The sequence below is a fragment of the Mauremys mutica genome, chromosome 12, assembly GCF_020497125.1.
Source record: "Mauremys mutica isolate MM-2020 ecotype Southern chromosome 12, ASM2049712v1, whole genome shotgun sequence".
Lineage (NCBI taxonomy): Eukaryota > Metazoa > Chordata > Testudines > Geoemydidae > Mauremys > Mauremys mutica.
This window is the reverse complement of record NC_059083.1, coordinates 69,257,287-69,280,394: the sequence shown is the minus strand read 5'-3', so window position 1 is coordinate 69,280,394 and position 23,108 is coordinate 69,257,287. Positions and strand designations below refer to the sequence as shown.

The 23,108-nt window shown below is 48.7% G+C and overlaps 1 protein-coding gene across 4 annotated transcripts in view; it reads right to left on the bottom strand.

The window, feature by feature from the left end:
• Positions 1–325: 325 nt before the first annotated feature.
• GRIN2C (glutamate ionotropic receptor NMDA type subunit 2C) overlaps positions 326–23,108 on the bottom strand; it is a 47,294-nt gene continuing 24,511 nt past the window's right edge. For 3 of the 4 annotated variants that reach the window (XM_044982353.1, XM_044982356.1, XM_044982354.1), the window contains exons 6-13: positions 21,349–21,529; positions 16,878–17,031; positions 11,132–11,257; positions 8,826–9,055; positions 7,430–7,590; positions 5,575–5,762; positions 4,223–4,455; positions 326–3,029 (exon numbers count right to left, since the gene is read on the bottom strand). In XM_044982353.1, the coding sequence (XP_044838288.1) occupies positions 1,461–3,029; positions 4,223–4,455; positions 5,575–5,762; positions 7,430–7,590; positions 8,826–9,055; positions 11,132–11,257; positions 16,878–17,031; positions 21,349–21,529 (2,842 nt within the window). In that variant the 3' untranslated portion in view covers positions 326–1,460. The remainder of the gene's footprint in view (positions 3,030–4,222; positions 4,456–5,574; positions 5,763–7,429; positions 7,591–8,825; positions 9,056–11,131; positions 11,258–16,877; positions 17,032–21,348; positions 21,530–23,108) is intronic. The other variant, XM_044982355.1, reaches the window with a different exon arrangement.

Here is a 23,108-nt window from a genome sequence, read left to right as displayed (position 1 = left end):
TTTACACCGAGTTAAAAACCCATCAGTGAGTGTAGCATCTCCAGGGGAGTTCCCCTCATTGCATATTTACCAAGTGAGCCCAGATCTGGCAAGTAGCATCCAGCAACACTATTGTACAGCACAGCTCCTAGGCGCCGACTCCATGGGTGCTACGGGGCTGGAGCGCGCACACACCCCGGCAGTCATCTCCCCATTAGCTCCTCCCCCAGCACCTCCTGCCCACCAGTGAACAGCTGTTCAGCAGCGTGCAGGAGGTGCTGGGGAGGAGCCGGGGGGGAGGGCAGGGCAGCACGGGGGCAGGAAGAGGTAGGGTGGAGTGGGAGTGGGAGTGGGGCTTGGAGTGGAGGTCGAGCACCCCCTGACAACTCAAAGACGGCGCCTCCGGTACAGCTTCCTGTTAGACAGCTACCACCTTGTATCCCAGTTACCATTTCACACACTCCCTTTTCCAGGAAAACATAGACTTGGTCCCTGCTCCCGAAGTGAGTGGACGTAGGTGCAGGCCCCAGGGCCTGGCTGGAGAGACAAGTGCAGGATTCTAGTCAGACCCTCAGCTTGTGTGCATGAGTAAATCAGTGTAAAGCCACTGATTTCACTAGAGCTCAGCTGATTTGCACAAGCTGAGAATCTGACTCAGTCACTTAACCATTTGCAGGCCTTCGGGATGAAAAGACGGCTCTCTGCATGTTAGATAGCAGTAGAAACCTTGGCAAAAATGACCCTGAGTTTGGTTCAGAATGATGGCAGAATTAGAGAAATAAGATTTAAAACGTCTCTTTAATGACCTGGGCATGGCCTTGTGAGTTCTCGCTTTAAGAAACCAAAATGTGAAGAAAACTATTGAAACTATCCTAAGGAATGTGGGTGTTCCTGTCCCTGGTGTGGTCCCCATTCATTAGCAGACCATTTAAAGCAGTGCAGCGTTAGAAGCCGGACAGTCACAGTTAGGGGGTGGGGAGCAGGGCTGGAAGATGTCCCCATCTTTTCACAAAGAGCAGAGCTGTGGGCATGTGCCCCCCGGTTAACTGGAACCAAAAATAAATGATTGACATTGTACTGGATACTTTATAGCTATAGCCACATATGACTGCCTGAGCATTTCAATTGGACAAGACACAGCCAAGAGCATCACACTGCCCATGTTAAGTCCCAGTGCCCAGCAATGGAAGACTTCAGAATTCACACATTAAAGTGCCTTCTACAGTTAGGTTTGTGCCCCGTATCAAATAGCTGCTGCTTTATTATTTTTTGGTCCACCAGTAGCTGAAGAAATGGGAAAAGATCTTTCGGCTGGTGCCAAAGAGCAGGGGGAACTCATGGACTGAGATTTGAGAGTCTCCTTTATGGGATCAATCCCCAAGAATCACACCTGAAGCTGTTATCTCCAGATGGTGTGTGACAGCAGTAACATGGATATAGGCCAAGTAACAATAGCCCTAACCCTGCCCCCCTCTGTACCCTCACACCTCAGACTCTAGGCTAGAGATTCGTCTCCAGGACCGAGCAGCGTAAGGACTGTTCATTCTCTGGGCTGCCAGGAGGTCCCTCCTCTCCGTATTGACCATCTGGAGGAAGGACGGCTCTGCTCTGCTTCGCTCTGTACAGTCTCTGTACACGCTGTCGAAGTACATGGTCCTCCGGCTGTCCTCCTGGACCAAGTAGTCCCTGCTCCTGGGTGCCCAGGGAGCCCGAGTGACACAGGGCTGGCTGGTCCTGGAGTGTTCGCAGAGCGGGGGAGGCCCCTGGTAAAGCCGCCCCAAGTACATAGGCAGGTTCGTATAGGAGTTCATGTACGCGTACTGTTTGTGCACCACGGTGGAGGAGGCCCGGTGCATGCCGGTGGCATTCTGTAGGCACGCCTCCCCGTAAGAGGGTAGCCTCGCCGCCTGAGAGTGCAGGAACCGCTGTCCTTTCCAAGAGAGCCTGGAGTTTGCCTCCATGCGTTTTCTGTTGCACATAGCACTGGGCCTGAGGGCTTCAGTGGGATAGTACATTGGTGTCTGCCTCAGCACCACACCAGCTTTGGGGAATAGATCTGGCACATCCCCTCGGGCGGAAGACTGGCCATTGTATCTCCGGATGCCTAGGGAATGGTGTTTCTCATTCTGCTCCCAGGCAGACCTCAGCAGGCTGGCTCTCCTGTTCGGCTTCTCCTTGCCCAGAAGAGGTAGCTCCACTGGTTCCGGTTCCTTGAACACAGTAACTAAGGGTCTGCAAGGCCTGTCGGCTTTTGAGAAGGAGCTGTGCATGCAGTCGGGAGGCAAGAAAGGGCTCTTCTCGGAAGTGGAAAACAGCTTTGCTAGCTGGGCTGGGCCCCTGTGTCCTCCTTCCCCATACACCAGGTGAACATTTGGTGGGAGCCTCTTTTCCTCTCCCCTGGACACAGGGCGCTTGTGCTCTTTGTAGATGTCTGGGAGGGGAAGCTCCCTTTGAGTTTTCAGTGGTGAGAGGGGAGTGCTCAGGTGGTTTCCCAGGGGCACGTGGCTCCCGAAATGGGATGGAGGCATGGTTCTCACCAGGAGGTGCGGAAAGCCACCCACGGTGGAACCTGGAAGAACTTTATCCCCAGAATAGCTTCCTCTAAACTTTAGGGGGTGAAGTATTGGAGGCTGCTCATTTACCGCCCTCCAGTTTTCATTAGCTGGCAGCCTGGAGTCCACAAAGGGCTGTTGGGGAGCAGGGATGGGTGGTGGAACAGTCCTCTGGGCACAGTCCCGTCCAAGCTTCTCTGTTGCGGCCACATTGGAGGAGTAGGGTGGCCTGTTGGACACACTGGTGTTCTGGACAACAAGCTGAGGAGTTCGAAGGGAGAACGTGGTCTGGAGGTTTTCACTCCGGTTCGTCCAGTTCTCAATGGTGCGCGTGGCATTCTCAAGGGAGCTCCCAACAGTGGCTGTTGACACCATGTCCTTGGCAGCCTGCAGCATCTTCAGCACGTTGGCTTGGGCAGAGTTAGCGGTGACATCGGGAGTGCGAACACGAACAGGGGTCTCCAGATTCTGGACTCCATTGAAACAGCTATAAATGCCCTGAAAAGCAGAGAGAGAAAAAGTGGCCAGAGCAACCCTGAGTGCAGGGGGCATAGGGAGGGAGGTGAAGAATGATAAATTAGTGAATCTTGGGCCCTTGGAAGGGATGAGCCAGGGCAATCCCTCATGTACAAGCTCCATGTTCATGCAGGATAAAGCGGATAAATACTACAGAACAATGATAAACACCCATAGTTGAGATGACAGCAGCCCAGGACTGGCCTGAGGTCACATTGCTGTGCAAAGATCTCTGTATTACTTTCAAACACCCCAATTCCAAACATCTTCCCTTTTTATAACAGTTTCCTCCCACTAGTGACCCAGTGGACTCATCCCCAGAACAAGCACTTTGATCAGCAGTGGAACTTGAAGGCAGAACACCATCAGTCCCCATGCCTAGCCAACAAGGGACGTCTCCACGATGTCTTCCTCCTGCCTAGAGAAACCCAGACCTTAGTCTTTCCCTCAGTTCTCTCATTCACTCACCAGCCTCGCTTTGAACAGCATCCCCATTAACTTTGGTTTCACGCCAGATGAGGTGAGGGCTTGTTGGAGCACGAGCCATATACTAAATTCAAGGCATTTCAAGTGCGATACGCTATCTTGGCTTGGGAATGTGAAAGTGACAAGGCCAGGGACTGGCGCATCCTTTCATTATTCATTTCCTTGGTGCGCTTTTAACTGGCGCTGGATTATTTCATGTGAATTTAGGGCTGGGAAAAGGCTCCCACCAGAGAACCCCGCAGCCCTTCGGACAAGAGGCTTGTTTTTATCCACAGAACACAGACACTGTGGGCAGCACAAGCTTCCTCCCTCCTGCCCCATCAATGTGCCTCTGACTTGATCTGGAAGGACGTCTCTAAGGGGGAGAGGACAGGCCCAGTCAGTCCTTGGGCTAGTTGTGAAGTGGATCTTTTATTCAGAATGTTATCCCCAAGGAGCAGAACCGAGCCCACATATCCCCCTCACGCAGCCACCAAAGAGCCAGCAGATGTCGGCAACTTTTGGTTACCCATCAGGACCATATTCTGGTCAGTAGCCTAGAGGCAAAATACTCCACATCCCATTACCAGACACACCCACTCAGCCCGTACTCCTGGTGACAAACTAGCCTCTCCTGAATAAATAAGCTCAATAAAGAGTGACGGGGGGAACATGGCCACGTAGTGGAAACATGTGGGGGAGGCACTTACCCTGCTTATGGCCAGAAGGAAGTCAAGTTTGTGCGACTTGGGGACAGAGTGGCGCAGTTTCCAGTACACCAGGTGCTCCCAAGCAAAGACCAGCAGGCTCAACCCCATGGCCACCAACAGCATGTAGAAGACTCCGGCCATGTTGTCAATGTCTAGCTTGCTGCTCATCACCTCGTTCTTCTCATTCTGGCAGATCCCCGACAGCCACACGGTCTCCAGTTTCTGGGTTTCCCCTGGGAAACAATTACACACACAGGGATAGACTGAGATTCTAGCCAGGTGCATCCTGTGCCCCTGCAGCATGAGGCACCGACCCCCTCACTTCACAGTCTAATGTTCATGCTGTTTTAGGAGCAGAAAAGAAATCCACTGTGTCCCAGAAGTTATTAATAGAATTCTCCTCTATTCAACCTTTAGGATTTCTGCCCGGTTTGTGCCTTCACGGAACTCTCCTAGATTTGGACGTGTGATGGCCTTTTTCTGACTCCTTGATTTCTTCCCCTCCGCACCCATCTCTTTTCTCCCCATAATTCTCTTCCTCTGTCCTGATCTGCCTCTTTCCCCCTCTCCTCCCCCCATAGCTCTGTTACATTTTACTCCTGAATATCCGGCTTCTCTCCCCCGCATGCCTTTATACTTTGCACACAGATCACTTAAGGTCTCAAAGCTGCCAGGAGAGTTTTATTGCCTATTAGCGGGAAGAGAGAGATTGCAGAGAGAATAATGTCCAGGAGAGGCTGGGCCCGACTGAATGTTAACCACAACCAACCTGACAGAGAAGAACAGCTTTCTGAATACTTCTTGATGCTTCCCCTAATGCACAGCTCAGACCACAGACTGACTGCTTGACTATACAGAGTCCAGCTGGGGCTCCCTAAGGTACCAGGAGACCAAGAGATTCAAAGCCGCGTGCCATAGATGACTTCCATGTGGCAGGTGGAGGAGAAAGCTAGGGCCAGGATTCCCAGCTGGTACACATCTACACCAGCTGAGGATCTCGCCCCTAGATTACAGGGATGGAGCCCTAGACGTCTGGGGTAATTCCCAACGTAAGCGCTGGTTTTGATGGACTGTCAGATCCTCTTCCAGTTTTAACAGATAAATACATTTTTAAATAAAACAGCAGCATGTTTGTGCCAGAGAGAGAAGGGAGAGGAAAAGGGAAGATCAAGCAAGGAAGGGAAGGGGAGAGATAGGAGAGCCACCTTTGTGCGTGGCTGATTCTTGGGTAACGCTGTTTCCCCAGCTTTGCAAGGGAAGACGTGCAAGACGGGACGGGCTAGGCTAACACTGTCACCCAGTCAGAGGAGTGACACTGCTCCCTGGTGCTGAGCCGGGAAAGAAATACCCACCGTCTCCCAGGAACTGCAGAAGGGCCAAGTCAATCGGCCTCTTCCACTTGGAATCCTTCTGCAGAGCAATGCCATAGCCGGTGGTAGCAAAGACCTTCCCGCTGCCGATGGTCACCAGCTTGCAGCCCTCGTCCTTGCCGGCCATGTAATTCAGCACAGCGGCATCGTAGATAAAGGCGTCCAGCTTCCTGGAACCAAGCAGAGTTCAGGTCAAGGACAGCAACAGAGGAGATGGAAAGGAAGTGTCTGGGGCAGGGAAAGGGTGAGGCGATACCGGGGAGGGAGGAAACAGAGTATCCACAGGGGCTTTGGATTCAGCATCTCATCTCAGACAGCCGGGGAGGAAACTTGGACGCTTCCCTTTCTAAAAAAGGAGGAGCTGCTGATGGTATTGAGGCTCAACAGCTATATGGTCAACAAGCCCAGACTCAACTAGAGTTTGGGCTCCAAATGGGAGAAGGCTACCCCCAACAAAATGCTTTCCTCAGGCCAATGTCATTTTAAAGGCAGTGACATATCTATACAGATCACTTTACACACCACTGAAAGGCAGCCACCTCTGAGGTAAAAGGTGGCAGCTGTTTAACATCACATAGCAACACTACACAACAATTTAGGACACAAAGTGAAGGGAAAAAAACCCTGTCCTCCATTGAAATTGAAGAGTTGATCTAGGGGATGTCTACACTGCAATCAGAGATATGACGGCAGTATGTGTAGACATACCCACGCTAGCTTTGATCTGGCTAGTTTGAAGAACAATCATAATGAAGCTGTGGGAGTAAGGGTGGCAGCATGGGCTAGCTGCTAGAGTTACATACCCAGGGTCTAGGCACACTTGGACAGTCCATTCTGCCATGTCTTCAATAACTGCTATTGTTATTCAAGGGAGATAGATCAAAGTTACCTTCTTGGGTGTGTCTACATGTGCTGCAGTCACACCTCTGACTGCAGCATAGACATATCCTCAGGTCAACAGCCTGGTCTACACTAGAAAATTAGGTCAGTTTAACTATGTTGGTCAGGGGTGTAAAAAAACCACACCCCTGTGTAGACAGCGCTAGGTCAATGGAAGAATTCTTCTGTTGACCTAGCGACTGCCCCTCGGGGAAGTGGATTACCTACACTGATGGGAGAACCCCGCATCTTGGTATAGGTGGTGTCTGCACTGAAACGCTAAAGTGGTGCAGCTGTGCCACTGTGTAGACAAGCCTGAGCTAAAATTTGGTAGCAGCAGGATACAGATGTTAACACACCTGTGCTCATGAGAAGTGCCGTAGGCTCAGGAAGGACCACAAGCGGTCAGGACCTCAGTCTGCCCTCTCATCTGGAAGATGGTGGTGCTGGGAGGGAATATGTACTCAGGAGATATTCAAAGAGAGGGTGGATTTCTTACCTGATGCTCTCTGCAGGGACAATCTGGTGTGTGTCTCACTCCCTAGCTTCCAAACCCACTCATCCCCTTTGAAAGCTAACGGCTATTGTGCAAGAGGATGAGGCATTCTTAAATTACTTGATTTGCTATCGAAAACGCGCACACACACCAGGTGCCGGATGGAGATCTTGGGACAGCTCCTTCTTTACCTCTATGGCGCTACACCCCCTCACAGCAGTGGAGGGCCTAGCCCTGTATGCTTGTGTTAGGTAGTGGGAGCTCTTACCTGGAGTACTCTCCTAAAGTCAGGCATGTTGATCTGACTTCATCTCCATCCCCCCACGTTTCTGATAACATAAATACGGGATGATAGTCCCTTCCTGCCCCACCCCAGGCATTTTGGGGGTAGAAGCCACCCCACACTCCAGCTATGGAGGCGCACTCCTGTTTCAGAAGAGTTGCTCTTAAAGGGAGACGTACCCCATTTTGAGGCTGGTCAGGGCATCTTCCACGGAGCGCTGGTTGTATTTCACCATGTGCGTGTGCATATCTGGATAGTTGCTCCGAATGTTTCTCTCTGTGCTGCCGTTGGGAACGGTACCGAAGCGGAACGGGGGATACTGCTCCTGGGGCCGCTGGAACTAGAACGGCAATCACCACGAACATCAATCAATTGCCTGGTCCAACAAACAGGCCCAGCACCGCACTCCAGGCCTCCTCCTGGATTTTCCACTTAGCCCAGTGATAGACCCAGGCTCTGTTTTCACCCTCACCTTGAGCCCAGCTTCCACTCCATTTCTACCCCTTCTCTCTATTCCCACCTTGTCACTGTCAACTTGTATCAGCACCAGCCCTGACTGAAAAGTGGGATGATGCTGCCACAAAAAGCTTCCCACTTTGTCAAAATTGGTTCGATTTGGCCAAGGTGGAACAAGTCCATGGGAGAGCTGGGAATCAAACCCAGGCCTCTTGACCCTTCGTCCCACAAACCCTAGCCACTGAGTACAGGAACCCTATTTCCCGACACTTGCCCTACAAAGGCATTAGATTTATTAATAGGTATTCCTAGCTGGAGGCCTGTCTGTGCTCTGTTCGCAAGAGCCTGGCTTCGTGGGGAGGAGAAAGGGACACACAGGAGAGCTACTGGATCCACTTCTGTCATAGCACACGAGCATCTCCTATTGACCTCTGTGGGCAATACTTGTATGCTGCGGTGGGAGAAGAGGCCCCACAAATCAGGTTCTGCATTAGAACGTTGCTCCCCTCTCTCTGCTCTGTTCTTTGGTTTCAGTCTCTCTCTGCTGGTCACTCTGCTAGCTCTCACCTTGGTTTCTCCCAGGTTACTTCCCTCAGCCTCTTTTTTGTTCCTTCCCCCTCCGCCCCACACTCCGACCATTCAGCCTTCAAATCTGTTCAACCTTAGGCAAAAGGAGTTCTTGCTCCCTCAAGACTGCGATTCCATTAAACTCCTCATCTTCAACCCAACCACCTTTGGAATAGTGCCCTAACCCCATCCATTCGCCTCGCCCTCTCAACGCACACTTATCCCACCATATTCGTCCTGTCCAGGATGTACACCGTGGGCTCCTAGTCCCGCTCTGCCCTGGAGGGGTGTCCCGGCTGTCAGACTGAGGCACACACATTCAGAGTAAGCAGTAACCACGCTTAATGGATTCTACACATCGCTCCTATTGCCGGTATCCACTAGCAGTCCACGCTATGGAAGCCTGACAAAGCAGGTCAGCTCTCTTCAGTCCTTTCTAGATTAACCTAATACACCTATCCTACTCACTCTGTGTGTTCCATACCCAGCCATGGTTATCCCCCCCATGCTTCCCCTCCCAGACTGTGGTTATTTTCTGCGAGCCCTCCTCACCTTCTTGTCACTCAGCCCAGAGACAGTGTCGATATATTGCTCCTGGATCATAAAGGCTGCCAGGTTAGCTGTGTAACTGGCCAGGAAGATCACTGCGAAGAAGGCCCAGATCAGCACCATGATCTTACTTGTGGTGCCTTTTGGATTCTCAATGGGCACTGAGTTATTAAAGACCAGGGCCCACAGCAGCCAGACAGATTTGCCAATGGTGAAGGAGGGCCCGCCGGACTCTGGGAGGAGAAAAGGAGAGAGGCTTTGAGTAGCTCGGAATGAACCTGGGCCTTTTGATAAACACAACACGTCTCTCCAACCTCAGGCATGCTGCTGCCCCAACTTATGTTTCCTGGAAAACAACTAGGGACGATTCCTCCTGGCTTTTAGCCTTGAGCTGTAGATAAATGAGATTTCCAGTTATGCTACTGCCTTTTTACACGTGTAACTCACCACCAAACAATGTGGGTCCAGGTTTGCTTTTGAGGAGAATTTTTTTTTCTTCCTTAATTCCTGCATTCACTGGTGGGTTCGGTATATGGAGAGACACCACAAACAGGGTAACTCTTTCTGGGCCCACATTCTGCCCCTAACATGGAGCAGGTGAGTCTGGCTGTGTTTCAGGGACCTTCAAATGACTGTCAGAGATTCCCTATTAATGTAAAGATCTACCTGCTTTATTGAGTGGAGCCAATTAAAAGCTGGCTGTTCACCTAAAACTAAAATATCTCACGGCCATGTCCCAGCAAGCACCGGTTCTGTCTCAACAGGAGTCGGTCTGAACACTGAGCTTCTCCCGACATACACTGAACATCTCAGCACGAGCCTGTCCCAACATCTAATCTGTTGTAGATATTGCTATAGCACTAGTCCTTGCGGCATCCAGGCACTGAGTCTTATAGAAAACCTGGTAGAGATTCTTTGGTGCTTGTTTTGTTCCAAAGTCCTGGTGAGAAAGCGAGAGAGAGGGCAGGGTATGTGGCCTAGGCAGGTTCTGGCTGGGCTGTGAAGGAAATCTGCCAGACCCATTTCTGGTAAGGATCCAAGACTGGACTTCAGCACAGAGACAGAGACCTACTACGTAGCAGCTTTTCTGACTTCACCTCCGGAAATAGCTGGATGGTTGCCTCTCTCTGCAGGAGAGACTGGAATGGAAATTCATTTTGCTGCCCCAACAACGTACCAAAAAATTAAAACTAGGGGTAAAGAAGGAGACAAAATGAGAAATGAGGCACGAGACTCAAGAACAAACCAGCGCTCTCTGGTGAGAGGAGTGGAGCAGCAGGGTTCTGGCTGGCTGAGTTCTGTTGGAGCCTTTGTTCATTTGGAAGATGAAAGCTAAAAATAGATTGTGTGTTTTTACTGTGGGCTCTAGGCTATTCTCTCCTGGTAGATACCAGCTTCCTTCTGACTCTCTCCTTTCCTCCCAGTGTCTAATCCCTGACTGAACAGCAAACCCTCCAAGGTCGATGCTGAGAAACTGTCCGGGATCTCAAGCTAGAGCGGGGAGAGGTTTGGTCCTGGAGTGTTGGTGCACAGGGGAGTCATTGATGCTGTTTCAAGAAGCATTTTGATTATGCACACGTCAGGATGGATGTGCTTTAATGAACATTCATCAAGGGCAAAGATGGCACCCTGGCCTGGGGCTGACAGCTCCTCAAAACAAATGTGAGAAAAATCTTCTCCCCAGCTAGCTCAGATGTGGGAACTCTTAGCTAAAGCAGACAGCAGAGTAATAGGCTGATTGGTCCTGATGGTGACAGCCACAGACACAACAGGTCTGGAAGGAATTGGATTCACTAGCTGGTCACCATGGACCCTTCTGGCCTTGGAATTTATGAATCTATGTCCACAATGGGCATTAGCAAAAAATCCCATGTCAACTTGAAGTGGCCCGAGGAATCTCCAGCTGGCATCCTGTATTGCAGAGCCATAGGGGAGGGGACAGAAGCATCCCCCAATAACAGAGGCTGGGGAGTGGATGAGGCCCAGCTGATGGAGGTTGGGGTCTGCTTTGCAAAGGCTGAAGCTCTGCTGAAAGAGGCTGGGAATCAGCTTCCCCCTGCTCACTGTAACCCATGGATGTGGCTGGAAACATGACCCTGGGATGAGCCCATGCTTCCCCAGGATGTGAGGGGCTGTAAGAATCCAGACTCGTTCCCATGGAATTATGATGGTGCCTTCCCCATCATAAAGCAGAGCTCACAGACTGCAGCTGCCTGCATTAAGTGTGTGTGGGGTGGGGCGGGGTGCTTGTGACAAAGGGCACTGTCCCATTGTGCAACATTTGCTTGTGGTTCCTTTAAGCAACTTACTTTTGCCACTGGTTAGATTCTGGTTGTAGCCGACGGGGCTGAAATATTCGAACATGAAGACGGTGATGGCGACCACAGTGAGACACATCACGAACATCATCACCCACACCGCCGGGCTGTAGGGCTCTGCAAGGCAAGAGGGAGGCAGTCAGCGCCCGCTGTGCTGCACCTGGCCCCATGCGCGTGTCTCACTGTAGGCGTCTGGACCCTCCCACCGAGTAATACAGCAGGACCCAAACCTAGAGACTCAGGGAATCCCCCCAAAGCTTCACGCAGGATCATGTGACCCTGTAGAGACAGATATACCCTTCCCAGCACAATACTTTTGTGGTGATCCTATTAGTGCCCTTGGATCTCAAGGGCATCGGGATTACACTGAAAGATGCCCGATAGCTCCTGGGTGTCCTCATCTACAGACTGAGCACATGCTAAATACTCCTGTCTTGCTATTTATTACGTGGAAGAAAGAGGGAAGTAAAAGGGAGAGTCTTAGGGTACGTCTTCACTACCCGCCATATCGGCGGGTAGCAATCAATTTCTCGGGGATCGATATATCGCGTCTCATCTAGACGCAATATATCGATCCCCGAACGCGCTCATGTCGACTCCATAACTCCACCAACCCGAACGGCGGTAGCGGAGTCGACATGAGGAGCTGTGGACATCGATCCCGCGCCGTGAGGACGGTAGGTAATTCGATATAAGATACTTCGACTTCAGCTAGGTTATTCACGTAGCTGAAGTTGCGTATCTTATATCGATTTTCCCCCGTAGTGTAGACCTGCCCTCACTTACAAAAAGAGCTAAATTCAGACCTGAAGTAAGCAGGTTGAGAAATTAGCCAAATTAGCGGCTGGGAGAGAGAGAAACCAGCCGTGTAAAACCGTCATGAAAATTTACCAGCCCAGGCACAGAATCTACTCACCTGCCTTGATTAAAACATAGTGACAGAGGAAAAACTAATGAGACATTACTCACCAGTCAGAAAGTTTTCAATTAGCATCCACCCCAGGTGAACAGCTGTATGTTTATTAGTAGTAGTATTGTTAAGGCCCTACTTCATTTGTGATATTGTGGATACTGCAATATTAGGCTTCCACTGCAATTTGATAGTGAGAGCCCAGGGCAGCCGGCGGCAGAAAATTGTGGAAACGTATTTGCGGTAATAAGGTCCATTATTACTTTTCCGTGATTTTCCCTGGCTTCTCCCAACTGAGCTGCAATTTTTGGACAATCATCCTGTGATTCAAGTAGGGCCTTAAGTATCGTTTATTATTTGTATTACTATAGGACTTAGGAGCCCTACTCAAGGACCAGGGTCCCATTGTGCTAGGTGCTGTACAAAGACTGAACAGGAGTTCACAACTGAAGTTTAATCTAAGTGGAATAGAATCTTGCAAGGCTGAGGTTAGAACTGAGTGAACACTGCAAACATCTGTCCATGAATATTTGTTTGAATGCATCATTTATTCAAGAGACTGTGTTCACATCCTGTGTATGTTCATTTTCTCATCAGTGAATGAGCTTCCAGGCAAGAACATTTGTGGAAACAGAACATTTTAAGTGGATATTGCAGAACATTAGTGAAAAGTGAATTTTTAAGTTGTAATCACAAGTATTCACTCCAAAAACTGATCCTAAGAGTTACTTTAATCCAGTCAGGGAACAGAAACATGCCATGTAACCTACATGTCCAGTCAAAACAGCTCAGGAAGCCAATTCTTGGGAGGAATTGCTTTCACACCAGCTGCAGATTGAGAATGATCATTTGCAGAAGTTATTCAGGAAAGAATTCTAGACAATGAGTAAATTCCAGAAAAATCAGCAATCTCATGGCTGAAAAATTCACCAACAGAAAAAGGGACAAAATACATCAGATATGTTATTAAATTTACTGAGCCAGGGCAGAGATATAGAGAGGGAGGGAGAGAATGGGATGTGGAGAAAGAACAAGGCAAAAACAAAAGAAGAGGAGACGCTAAGAGAGGGACAGAGACATCAAGAAGGCAGGAAGAGGTGTGAACAGAAAGAGGCACTCAAGGCAGAGAGAGACCAAGCGGAAGAGACAGTGGCAGTTGCTGGGTGACAGCAGCAGACACCCAGAGTGATAGAGCTCTGTCGTTAAAGGGCAGGCTGAAGGATGGGATTAATTCAGGCCCTCAAAATACAGCAGCAGAGGCCCATTTGTCAGCATGTCCTTCCCTGTCAGGGAGGAGAAAAAAAAACACTTTATCTGATAGCATCAGATGCATTTCATTAGCATGTGGAGGGAGCTGGGCAAGCGAGTGAGGTGTGCGGGGGAGGAACCTTTGACCCTGGCTTCCCCTGGGCTTAGCTTTCCTACACACATTTTCTGGCGAGATGACTATGCAGTAGGAAGAGAAGGCCCAGATCTAAAGAAAGCAGAGAGTTAAAGTCCAGAGGCCTGATTCTTCAAGTAACTGAAATCAGAGAAGGTTACTCGGCTGGAGTTGAGGGAGTTAGGGGACAGCAACACTTTTATGAAAGGGGGGGGAGCCAGGGTGGCTTGCTGCCCCCCGACTCCATAAGCTCACCCCAGTGTCCTGGTGACAGTGAAGGTGGTGACACTGGCTCCCTCTGGAGCAGATACACTCTCCTATGCAGTGCCGGAGAGACTGTACATTTCTCCTGCAATCCCACAGCACAGGAGACAGGAAGCTCTGGGGAGGAGAAGACACTCGTAGCCTCTGGCAGCAGCATGTCTTTGACTTGACAGCACACAGTTTAAAGAGGCCTTCAAAGCATATACAGGCTTATGCCAACATGTGTGCAAACATACAGAACAAGGACAAGCTCAGATATATGCACAAACATAAGCAGGCATGCTCATACACATCGTGCTACACGTGCTCTTTCGTAGACATTCTGCATACACACACTGACATGCAAGCCTGTACATACACACAAACATACATCTACACTTATATGGAACAGTTCACACATGCAACCAACGATCCACATGTTCACACACGCACACTTTCCTAACAGCAGGTACTCACATACCAAAGGTGCATATGTACACACACACAAAGCAAATATACCCTCAACAACATAAAGACATGAATTCTTTGTCACGCACGCCCAGATACATCACCACAGACGTACCCATATGTGTAGCAACATATAGTTACACATACTTATTCACGAACACTTTAACACACACACACACACAGCGAAAATGGCACATGCATGCAACACACACTCATCTGCATGTCACATACACGTACTGAACACAAACACAGATGTAGAATCATAGAAATGTAGGGCTGGAAGGGACCTCCAGAGGTCATCTATGCAAACCACCTGTGCTCAGGCAGGATTAAGTAAACCTAGACCATCGCTGACAGGTGTTTGTCTAACCTGTTTTTAAAAACCTCCAATGACAGGGATTCCACAACATCCCTAGGTAACCTGTTCCAGTATTTAACTATCCTTATCGTTAGAAAGATTTTGTTAATATCCAACTTAAATCTCCCTTGCTGCAAACTAAGCCGATTACTTCTTGACCTGCCCTCCGAGGACTTGGAGAAAAAATTGATCACTGTCCACTTTATAACATCCCTTAACATATCTGAAGACTATTATCAGGTCCCCCCTCCGCCGTCTCTTCTCAAGAGTAAGAATTGGGCACATTTTCAACCTTTCCTAATGAGTCATTTTTTTACAACTTTATCATTCTTGTTGCTCTTCTCTGGAATCCAATTTGTTTGCATCTTTCTTAAAGTGTGGTGCCCAAGACTGGACACAGTACTCCAGCTGAGGCCTCACTAGTGCCAAGTATAACAGAACTATCATCTCCCATGTCTTTCATACAACACTCTTGGTAATACGCCCCAGAACGACATTTGCCTTTTTCCAGCTGCATCACACTGTTGACTCTCATTCCATTTGTCATCCACTATAACCCCTAGATCCCTTTCTGCAGTACTGCTGGCTAGCCAGTTATTCACATGTGAAACATGTGCACATACATGCACATATAGCGACACACTCACACAACATGCACTGCAAACACACACATCCTCACATAAACACAAACATGCAACATGCACTGCTAATCAAATTCACAGACACTCACATACAACAGTAAACATCCATCCATCCACACACAAACTTTTGTCTTATTTAAACTTACAGGTATTTTTCTGGAAAGCACTTCAAAATCATCTTAGGGTTTTTTTTAACCGTAATTACAAAATTCAAGTGCAGAAGAGGCAAGAACTGGATTTGTGGAATGAACCTCCCCAAGAACATGCTCAGCCAGGGCCTCCACTTAACAAGTCCCTGATTCAGTTTAATAAAATAACTATTGCATACAACCTCAGCCACTTGCTTAGAGCAAGAGAGGAATTCAGTCTTGGGGCCTGTCCAGACCTTGGCCTGTGATGACATCGCCAGCAGGGAGACTGATCAGTGCCAGTCTGTGGAGGTGACTTTTGTGACATGGACCCTTATACCCTGGGAACTTGTCTGAGACTCACCGATTCATTTCACAAAGGCCAGTGGAAAACCACCAGCGGTGATGGGCTTTGACTTCCACTGATCTGGCCCATAGTCAAACCAGCAGTAAAAGTCTCTTAAACTACCCTGCTCCATTTTAATCACTGGTTCATTGGACTTCAAAGTTTCCTGGTCTTGCAATCAGTGTCCCATCTACAAGCCCCTATTACCCAGGCTATAACACCAATATTAAACTCCAAACAGTCTCCCCTAGGTTTCAGGGGGAGCCTAGAGGGACACAGAGAAGGCGGCCCATGGGATACAGGAAATGAGCACAACCCCTCACAATCCAGAGAAGTGGAATCTAAATTTGCATTTTGACACTGACTGAAAGTGATGCTCTCAATCAATGCATGGCCAAGCAGTGACTTTGTATGCAGAGGACACTCTTGGCTTTGCCAAGATCAAATGAATTGCAGCTGATAAGTTAACTCTTTCATTGCTGATCCTACACAGAAAATGCAGCACAGCCAAAGTCCTATAAAAAACATGGGATGTTAAGTTCATCTGGCAGCTGTCAAGGAGCTCAGCCACCAAAAAAAGGTTTGGGAAGCTATTCCTATGCATGGGTAGTAATGACAGTTCTTTGCACTTTGATAGCACCTTTCATCAGAGGAACCCCAAGTGATCCATCAGACAATTAGTTCAGCCTCCCCAGGCCCCTGTGGGGTGGGTGCTATTATAGTCATTTTACAAATGGGGAAACTGAGGCAGAGATCTTGAGTAACTTGCCCAAGATCACACAGCAAGTCTGTGGCATAGCCAGGAACAGAATCCACAAGTCCAGAATGCCCCCAATCCCCTTACCTAGCAAGAGACAGGTTAGAATGGAAGTACCCCGACATGACGGGGAAGGGAGTTGAGCCCAGACAGGAATATCAGCCCTTTGATGGCATCAGCAATAAGTCTCGTCCCAGAGAAATCAAGCGCCTCTCTGGCTCAGCCTTGCTTCTGGGTACTCCTCACCACCTGAATCCACATGACAGGCATGTTCCTTGGTACCAAAATGGCCCACAGCCACCACATTTACACAGAGCGTAGTCTAGGCTCCCCGTGGCCTCACCAAGCCCAGACACACTGAGATTCACCCGAGACTCAAGAGCTGGGCCTGCCTTAACCCTCCATTTTTACTCTATGCTTTTCCCCTCCTCGAACGCACCGCGCTCACCTGCAGCTCCACGCATTGAACAAACATCCACCCTGGCACCAGGCTGGCTCTGCTCACCTAGGAAGGCAGAAGGCGAGACTGTCCCATTGCTTCTAGCCACCATGACACTAATGCCGGTCTCCACAAAGGGCACAGAGAAGTCCACGATCTCAGACCGCTCCTCGTTGATGGTGAGGGACCCTATGGCCATGTCCGCTCGCTGGTAGTACACCTGGAGGATGACAAAGGAGGCAGCCAGGTGAGTCTGGAGCTACGCAAGCGAAACCGCACGCCAGCAATTCACAGGGGACCCAGCTCCAGCATGGCTAACCATCAGTCTCAGTCTAATCCCACCTCCTTTTGCTAGCTGAGTGGCAAAGAGACTAGCCCCAAGGTGACCCACTCCCCCTTTCCTCATCCCAGCTTCAGAGACGGGCTGCACAAGAAAGACGCCGCCCTTCCTGATTGGTTCTCTCCTAAGAAGCTCACGGCCTGATGCTCAGTGACCCCACATCCCTTTGACTCCATTCTGGCAACACAAAGTAGGTGGATAGGGCCACCCTGGCTGTTGCAGAACTGGGATAAAGGCCCTAGGCCAGCCTTGCTACCATTCCCAGATGTAGGGGGCAGATTGGGGGCATGGTTATAGCGCACTGCACAACAGCTCTTCTCTGCTGCCGGGAGTCCCAAGGGGAAGCACAGCATAAGAGTTAGAGCAGCCAACGGTACCACAAGGCCCCTGCACAAGCTACCTTTGCCCCTCCCTAGCCCTTAGCACAGGAATGGAGTAACAGACTCAAGTCCTTGGCCTCTAGGTCAGACTCACACTCCCCAACTACCTCCTTTCTTCCTTACCACTCACTGGATTCCTGCCTTGCTACACACTGGGCCGAGCCCTGGTCCACTGCAGTCAGTGAAAGTCTGGACTGAATGTACATAGGGATCTCTGACCCCAGGTAAATTACTAGAGCTGGTCAAAAACCAGAATTTCTGTTTTGCAGGAAATCTCAAACATTTAAAAAAATAAACTTGTTCCAAATCAGAATGACTAAATATTTTTGAAACTTCCCATGAAGCAGAAATTTTGAAGTTTTGCTTTAAAATTAAAATTAAGAACATAAGAATGGCCATACTGGGTCAGACCAATGGTCCATCTAACCCAGTATCCTGTCTTCCAACAGTGGCTGCTGCCAGATGCTTCAGAGGGAATGAACAGAACGTGGCAATTATCAAGTGATCCACCCCAATTGTCCAGTTCCAGCTTTTGGGAGTCAGCAGTTTAGGGACACCCGGAGTATGGGATTGCATCCCTGATCATCTGGTCTAATAGCCATTGATGGACCTATCCTCCATGAATTTATCTAATTATTTTTTTAACCCAGTTATATTTTTGGCCTTCACAATATCCCCTGGCAATGAGTTGCACAGGTTGACTGGGCGTTGTGTGAAGAAATACTTCCTTATGTTTGTTTTAAACCTGCTGACTATTAATTTCATTGGGTGACCCCTGATTCTTGTGTTATGTGACGGAGTCAATAACACTTCCTTATTCACTTTCTCTGTACCAGTCATGATTTTATAGGCCTCTATCATACCCCCCTCCCCCCCTTGGCTGTCTCTTTTCTAAGCTGAGCAGTCCCAGTCTTTTTAATCTCTCCCCAGACGGAAGCTGTTCCAGACCCTTAATCATGTTCCAATTCTAATATATCTTTTTGAGATGGTGCAACCAGAATTGCACATGGTATTCAAGGTGTGGGTGTACCCTGGATTTATATAGTGGCATTATGATATTTCTATCTTATTTTCTATCCCTTAATAGTTCCTAACATTGTTCGCTTTTTTGACTGCCGTTGCACATTGAGCAGATGTTTTCATATAACTATCCACAATGACTTAAGCTCTCTTTGAGTGGCAACACTTAATTTAGACCCCATCATTTTGTATTACATTTTCAACATTTATTTTGTTTGTGCTTTGCCATTACTTTTATGATTTTGACCTTATGTCAGGACATGTCATATTATGCACTACTACACCTGACATATTGTCAAAATAATAAAAGAAATGGAAAAACAAGCAAACAAAATATATTTTGAAATGCAATTTTAGCTTTGACATAACATTTAGAAATTTTTCCTAAACAAAATTCATGGAAGTTGACATGATTTTGCAAAAAAATTCCATTTTGTAAAAACAGCATTTTCCAACAAAACTATTTAGACAAAAATTTTCCCAAACATCTCTTTCAAACAACATCTTTCTGGGAGAAAGGGAGCTTATTTCCTGCTAATGCAAAAGTGTCCAATAAAATAAACAAAAAATACATGAAAATAACACTGCTCTGGAAATTAATAAGAACACAACATCAGCGACTCATGGCTGTAAAGCTATAAAATTAGGCAGCCTCAATATACTGACCGCCACCTCAGAGCTCCTCCTGCTTTCTCATTGCACCAGAAAAAAAGATAGACTATATGCACCAGCATGCTCTGGCTGGTGCTACTTCAGTGACACTTATCAGCTTAAATCAATTTTAGCCAGATTTACAACTACTTGGCCTTGCTGGATCAATGCAAAACAGCTTGAGCATACCAGGGAATCTGGCCCAATAAATGTAAATAGTACACACACATATTAGGTTAAAGAAAGTTAAGGTTGGAAAATCAAGCACTTACAAGTTAAGAAATGCCAGCGTTAAGGTTACCTGTGCAATCTTAATTTAGCCCCCTTGTGCATATGCATTATGATACTGTGCTTGATTATGTGATCATATCCTATTTTCCCACAGAACTCCTGCCTCAATCAGTGAAAGGGTTGTTATTCAATATGTCTTTTTACCCTCATTCAACGTGTGGCCCCAGGCACACCATCCAAACTCCACACTGAATACAAAATTATTAAATATCCTCCTGGGCATGACTATGATGTTCTCACCATAGTACCTGAGTGCTTCACAAACATTAATAAATGTATCTTCACCACACCCAGGAAATTAGGTGGTGGGAGTATCCCCATTTTACAACTGGGAAACGAAGGCAGAGAGACATTAAGGCCAAAATTGTCAACAGTGCCCACTAATTTTGCGTGGCCACATTGAGACATCTAGGGCTTGATTTTTCAGAGTGCTCAGCGTTTTTATAGCAATTTGTATATTCACAGCACAGCTTCAATCTATTTCAGCTGCATTTGTGATTGCTCAGCACTTCTGCAAATCTGATTCCAGGTGGCCTGCCGGGCACCCAGAAAATCATGAACATACAATGACCAACTATGAACATTTTGGTGTCAGTGGCTTGCCCAGCATCAGAGAGGCAGGGACAGGATCCAGTTCTCCAGCCAGTATTCAACTGCTTTAACCACGAGACCAGCCTTTCTTTTCCTTCAATTCCCTGCTTCCTTCACTACATACCTTCCAATGTCTGCAACAAACACAGCAGAGGTTCTACTGACAACAGCCTCATTCACTACATAGCCTGCCTCCTTTTTCCCCCTCCCACTCTTCTCCTATCCAACCTCCTGCACCCCCCCCCATTGCCTGCCCCCCTCCCATGCTGCTCTGCATTCCCCTACATGGACTCCTGCCCCCCACCCCATATCACCCTGGCTCCTACTCCTCCATTGTCCCCCCACCCCTCTGCATTCCCTTCAGGTACATCCTCCCCCCTACTGCCTGGGAACCACCAGGGGAGCACTGAACGCACATGCAGAGAGTCTCCTTACTCTCACTTCCGGTACTTGGCACCACAGCGGCCTCTGGCAGATGGGCTGCTAAACCCAGGGTTGAGTTCAATCCTTGAGGGGGCCATTTGGGGATTGGTCCTGCTTTGAGCAGGGGGTTGGACTAGATGACCTCTTCAGGTCCCTTCCAACCCTAATAATCTATGATTCTATGGGAGGAGCAATTGCAGGAAATTGAGCCCCAGCTTGGAGCATGCTCAGTACAGATGAAATCTTTGGAGAATTTAGCTGCCAAACGAACAGGTCTCTCATGAGCATGTGCTAACTGAGATTTTTTTGGAGGCTCATAACCTGGACCAATTTGGGTACATTTTTATGGGAACAGCACAAGGCATATCCCTGATGCTAGGGCAAATGTCTTTTTCTAAAGCACGCAGGCACTAGCGCTTCAATGATTGAATGAATTTTTTAACTTGGACAAAACAATGTACTTTTCCCTAATCTCTGAAACATCTCAACCATTTTAGCTAAAATTTCCCCAAAAACATTCAGCATAAGGCAGGCACCCAAATTTCAGCCCACACAGTTAAAGTTTGGAAAAGTTATAAACAACTGAAAACAGGGTCTTATAATGCAAAATGTTAGGCTGCCTTTACTATAGGCAGTACTCCCGGCTTTGCCAACAATTACAGCCCCAGCATCATCCATGTCACATTGTGCCCTACCCAAGCATGGCCAAGGATCAGAAACTGACTCCAAACATTGAAATTCTGACCCAACTCAAATGGGAGAATCCCAGTTCAGCTCATTCCTTCAAGCATTTTGGTAAACTGATTGCAGGCATGGCCCTCCTGGAGGAAAAGGGTCACACCTGTCCCCCTACCTCGCCAATCATGCCATTCCAGATGCCACGCACTATCTTCCCATGTTTTCCATTGGTTACCAGGTAGAGGTCGTAGGAGAACTTCACTGCCTTGGCCAGCTTCTTCAGGATATCAATGCAGAAGCCCTTGCAGCAGAGTTTGGTGTAGGGGTCCACAGGTCCATCCCCACTGGAACCGGACATTAAAAATAAAAACCAACACAGACACTGGTCACTTCCTTCACAGGATCTCCATGGTAATGCCAGGGCCATTCCACCACCTATGCCACTTCATGCAGCAATGCTGATATACCACTGTAGGGGGCCCGACCAGTCCACAGAGTGCTCAGGAAGCAGCACTAAGGTTGCAGAGCCGGATTCTCACAGCCCTGCATGTTGGGTCATCATGTCCATGCAAAGCGAGTGTAAAATGCTACCATGCCAGAATTCTCCCCTCACATGCCACCAGCCATGGTGTTTCAAATGCACTTTTCACAAGAGCAAAATGTCAACATAAGCAGCTTGATTCTCTGCTGCCCTGCCCCTCATGTAGAGGTTAAAACTGACGCAAAGTGCAATATGCTACTGGTCTGATCTGACTTGGTAGCATTTTACACCCACTCTAGACTCAACTTTGCACTGGTGTATGTGACTGCACAAGGGGCAGGGTGTTGGGGAGTTAGACCCAATGTACAGTTAGGCAGCGAGGAATCAGGACTACAAAGCAAGTCCAAATTACAAGGAAAGATGTGGCCTTCCCAGTCAGCTGGAAGAATAATTTCCCAGGGAGCTAAGAGGGTAGCTGCAGAATACCTGTTGCTCCCCTGGGAAAGGAGCACACGTCTCTCCACATGGGAGTGAAGGAAGCTGCTGAGTAACGTCTGTGATCCCTTGTGTGGGGAAGCATAGCTGCAGAATAGCCCCCCCCCCCCGATTCCCAGTGGGAGTAGGGTGTATCCTTCCACTTGAGAAAGGGAGGGAGGAGGGAGGGAGAGAGGGAACTGTGAAAATGGCAGGGCAACAGGAAGGGCTGCTCCAGCCAGGAAGTGAGAGAGACGCTCCAACAGGCTGTCTGACACAACCTTGATCAGAGAGTTGCAGAGGTCAGCCATAGGCAAGTGATTAATGAGCGTGCACAGGCCTGCCTGGCTATGTCCCTCCGGGGGCACTTTCCAGGCCAATCTCCATGGCCACCTTTTCAGAAGGCTGTCTCGGGGGAGTCTGGCCGCAGCTCTGGATCTACAGGCTGGCCCTCCACACACACAGCCCTGGAACTGTAATTGATGGGCCAGGACAACAGCCAGTCTGGTGGGAACACACAGCATTTATAGACACTGAACTGGTGCCCCAGAGTCTGCTCCAGGGGCTTCTCACTGTGTCGGAACTAAAGACTAGCGTGAGCCAGAGGCTCCCAGCTCTGACAATCGGGACTGGACTGCAGCCCAGTTCTACGCAGCATCTCCCAGCTGTGAGCATCAGGCCTGAAGTCAGAGCTATTACAGCCAGCATAAGAAATCCTGCCTCAAATTCCTGTACCGAATCCTGGCACCACATTAAACCCACACCAGCCACATTCCTGTTTGCAAACACTCAGACAGCACTGCCTGAGCAGAAAGCACCATTTTATAGTGAAGTTGCAGCCTGCCCAGTTCTGCTCCTTGCTTGGGCAGGGCTCGGAACACCTGACACTCCCTTCTACCGGCCTTGTGAGAAGCAGAGCATGGGCATGTCTAACCCTACTCCAGCACACCTGGGGCAGCTGAAGATGA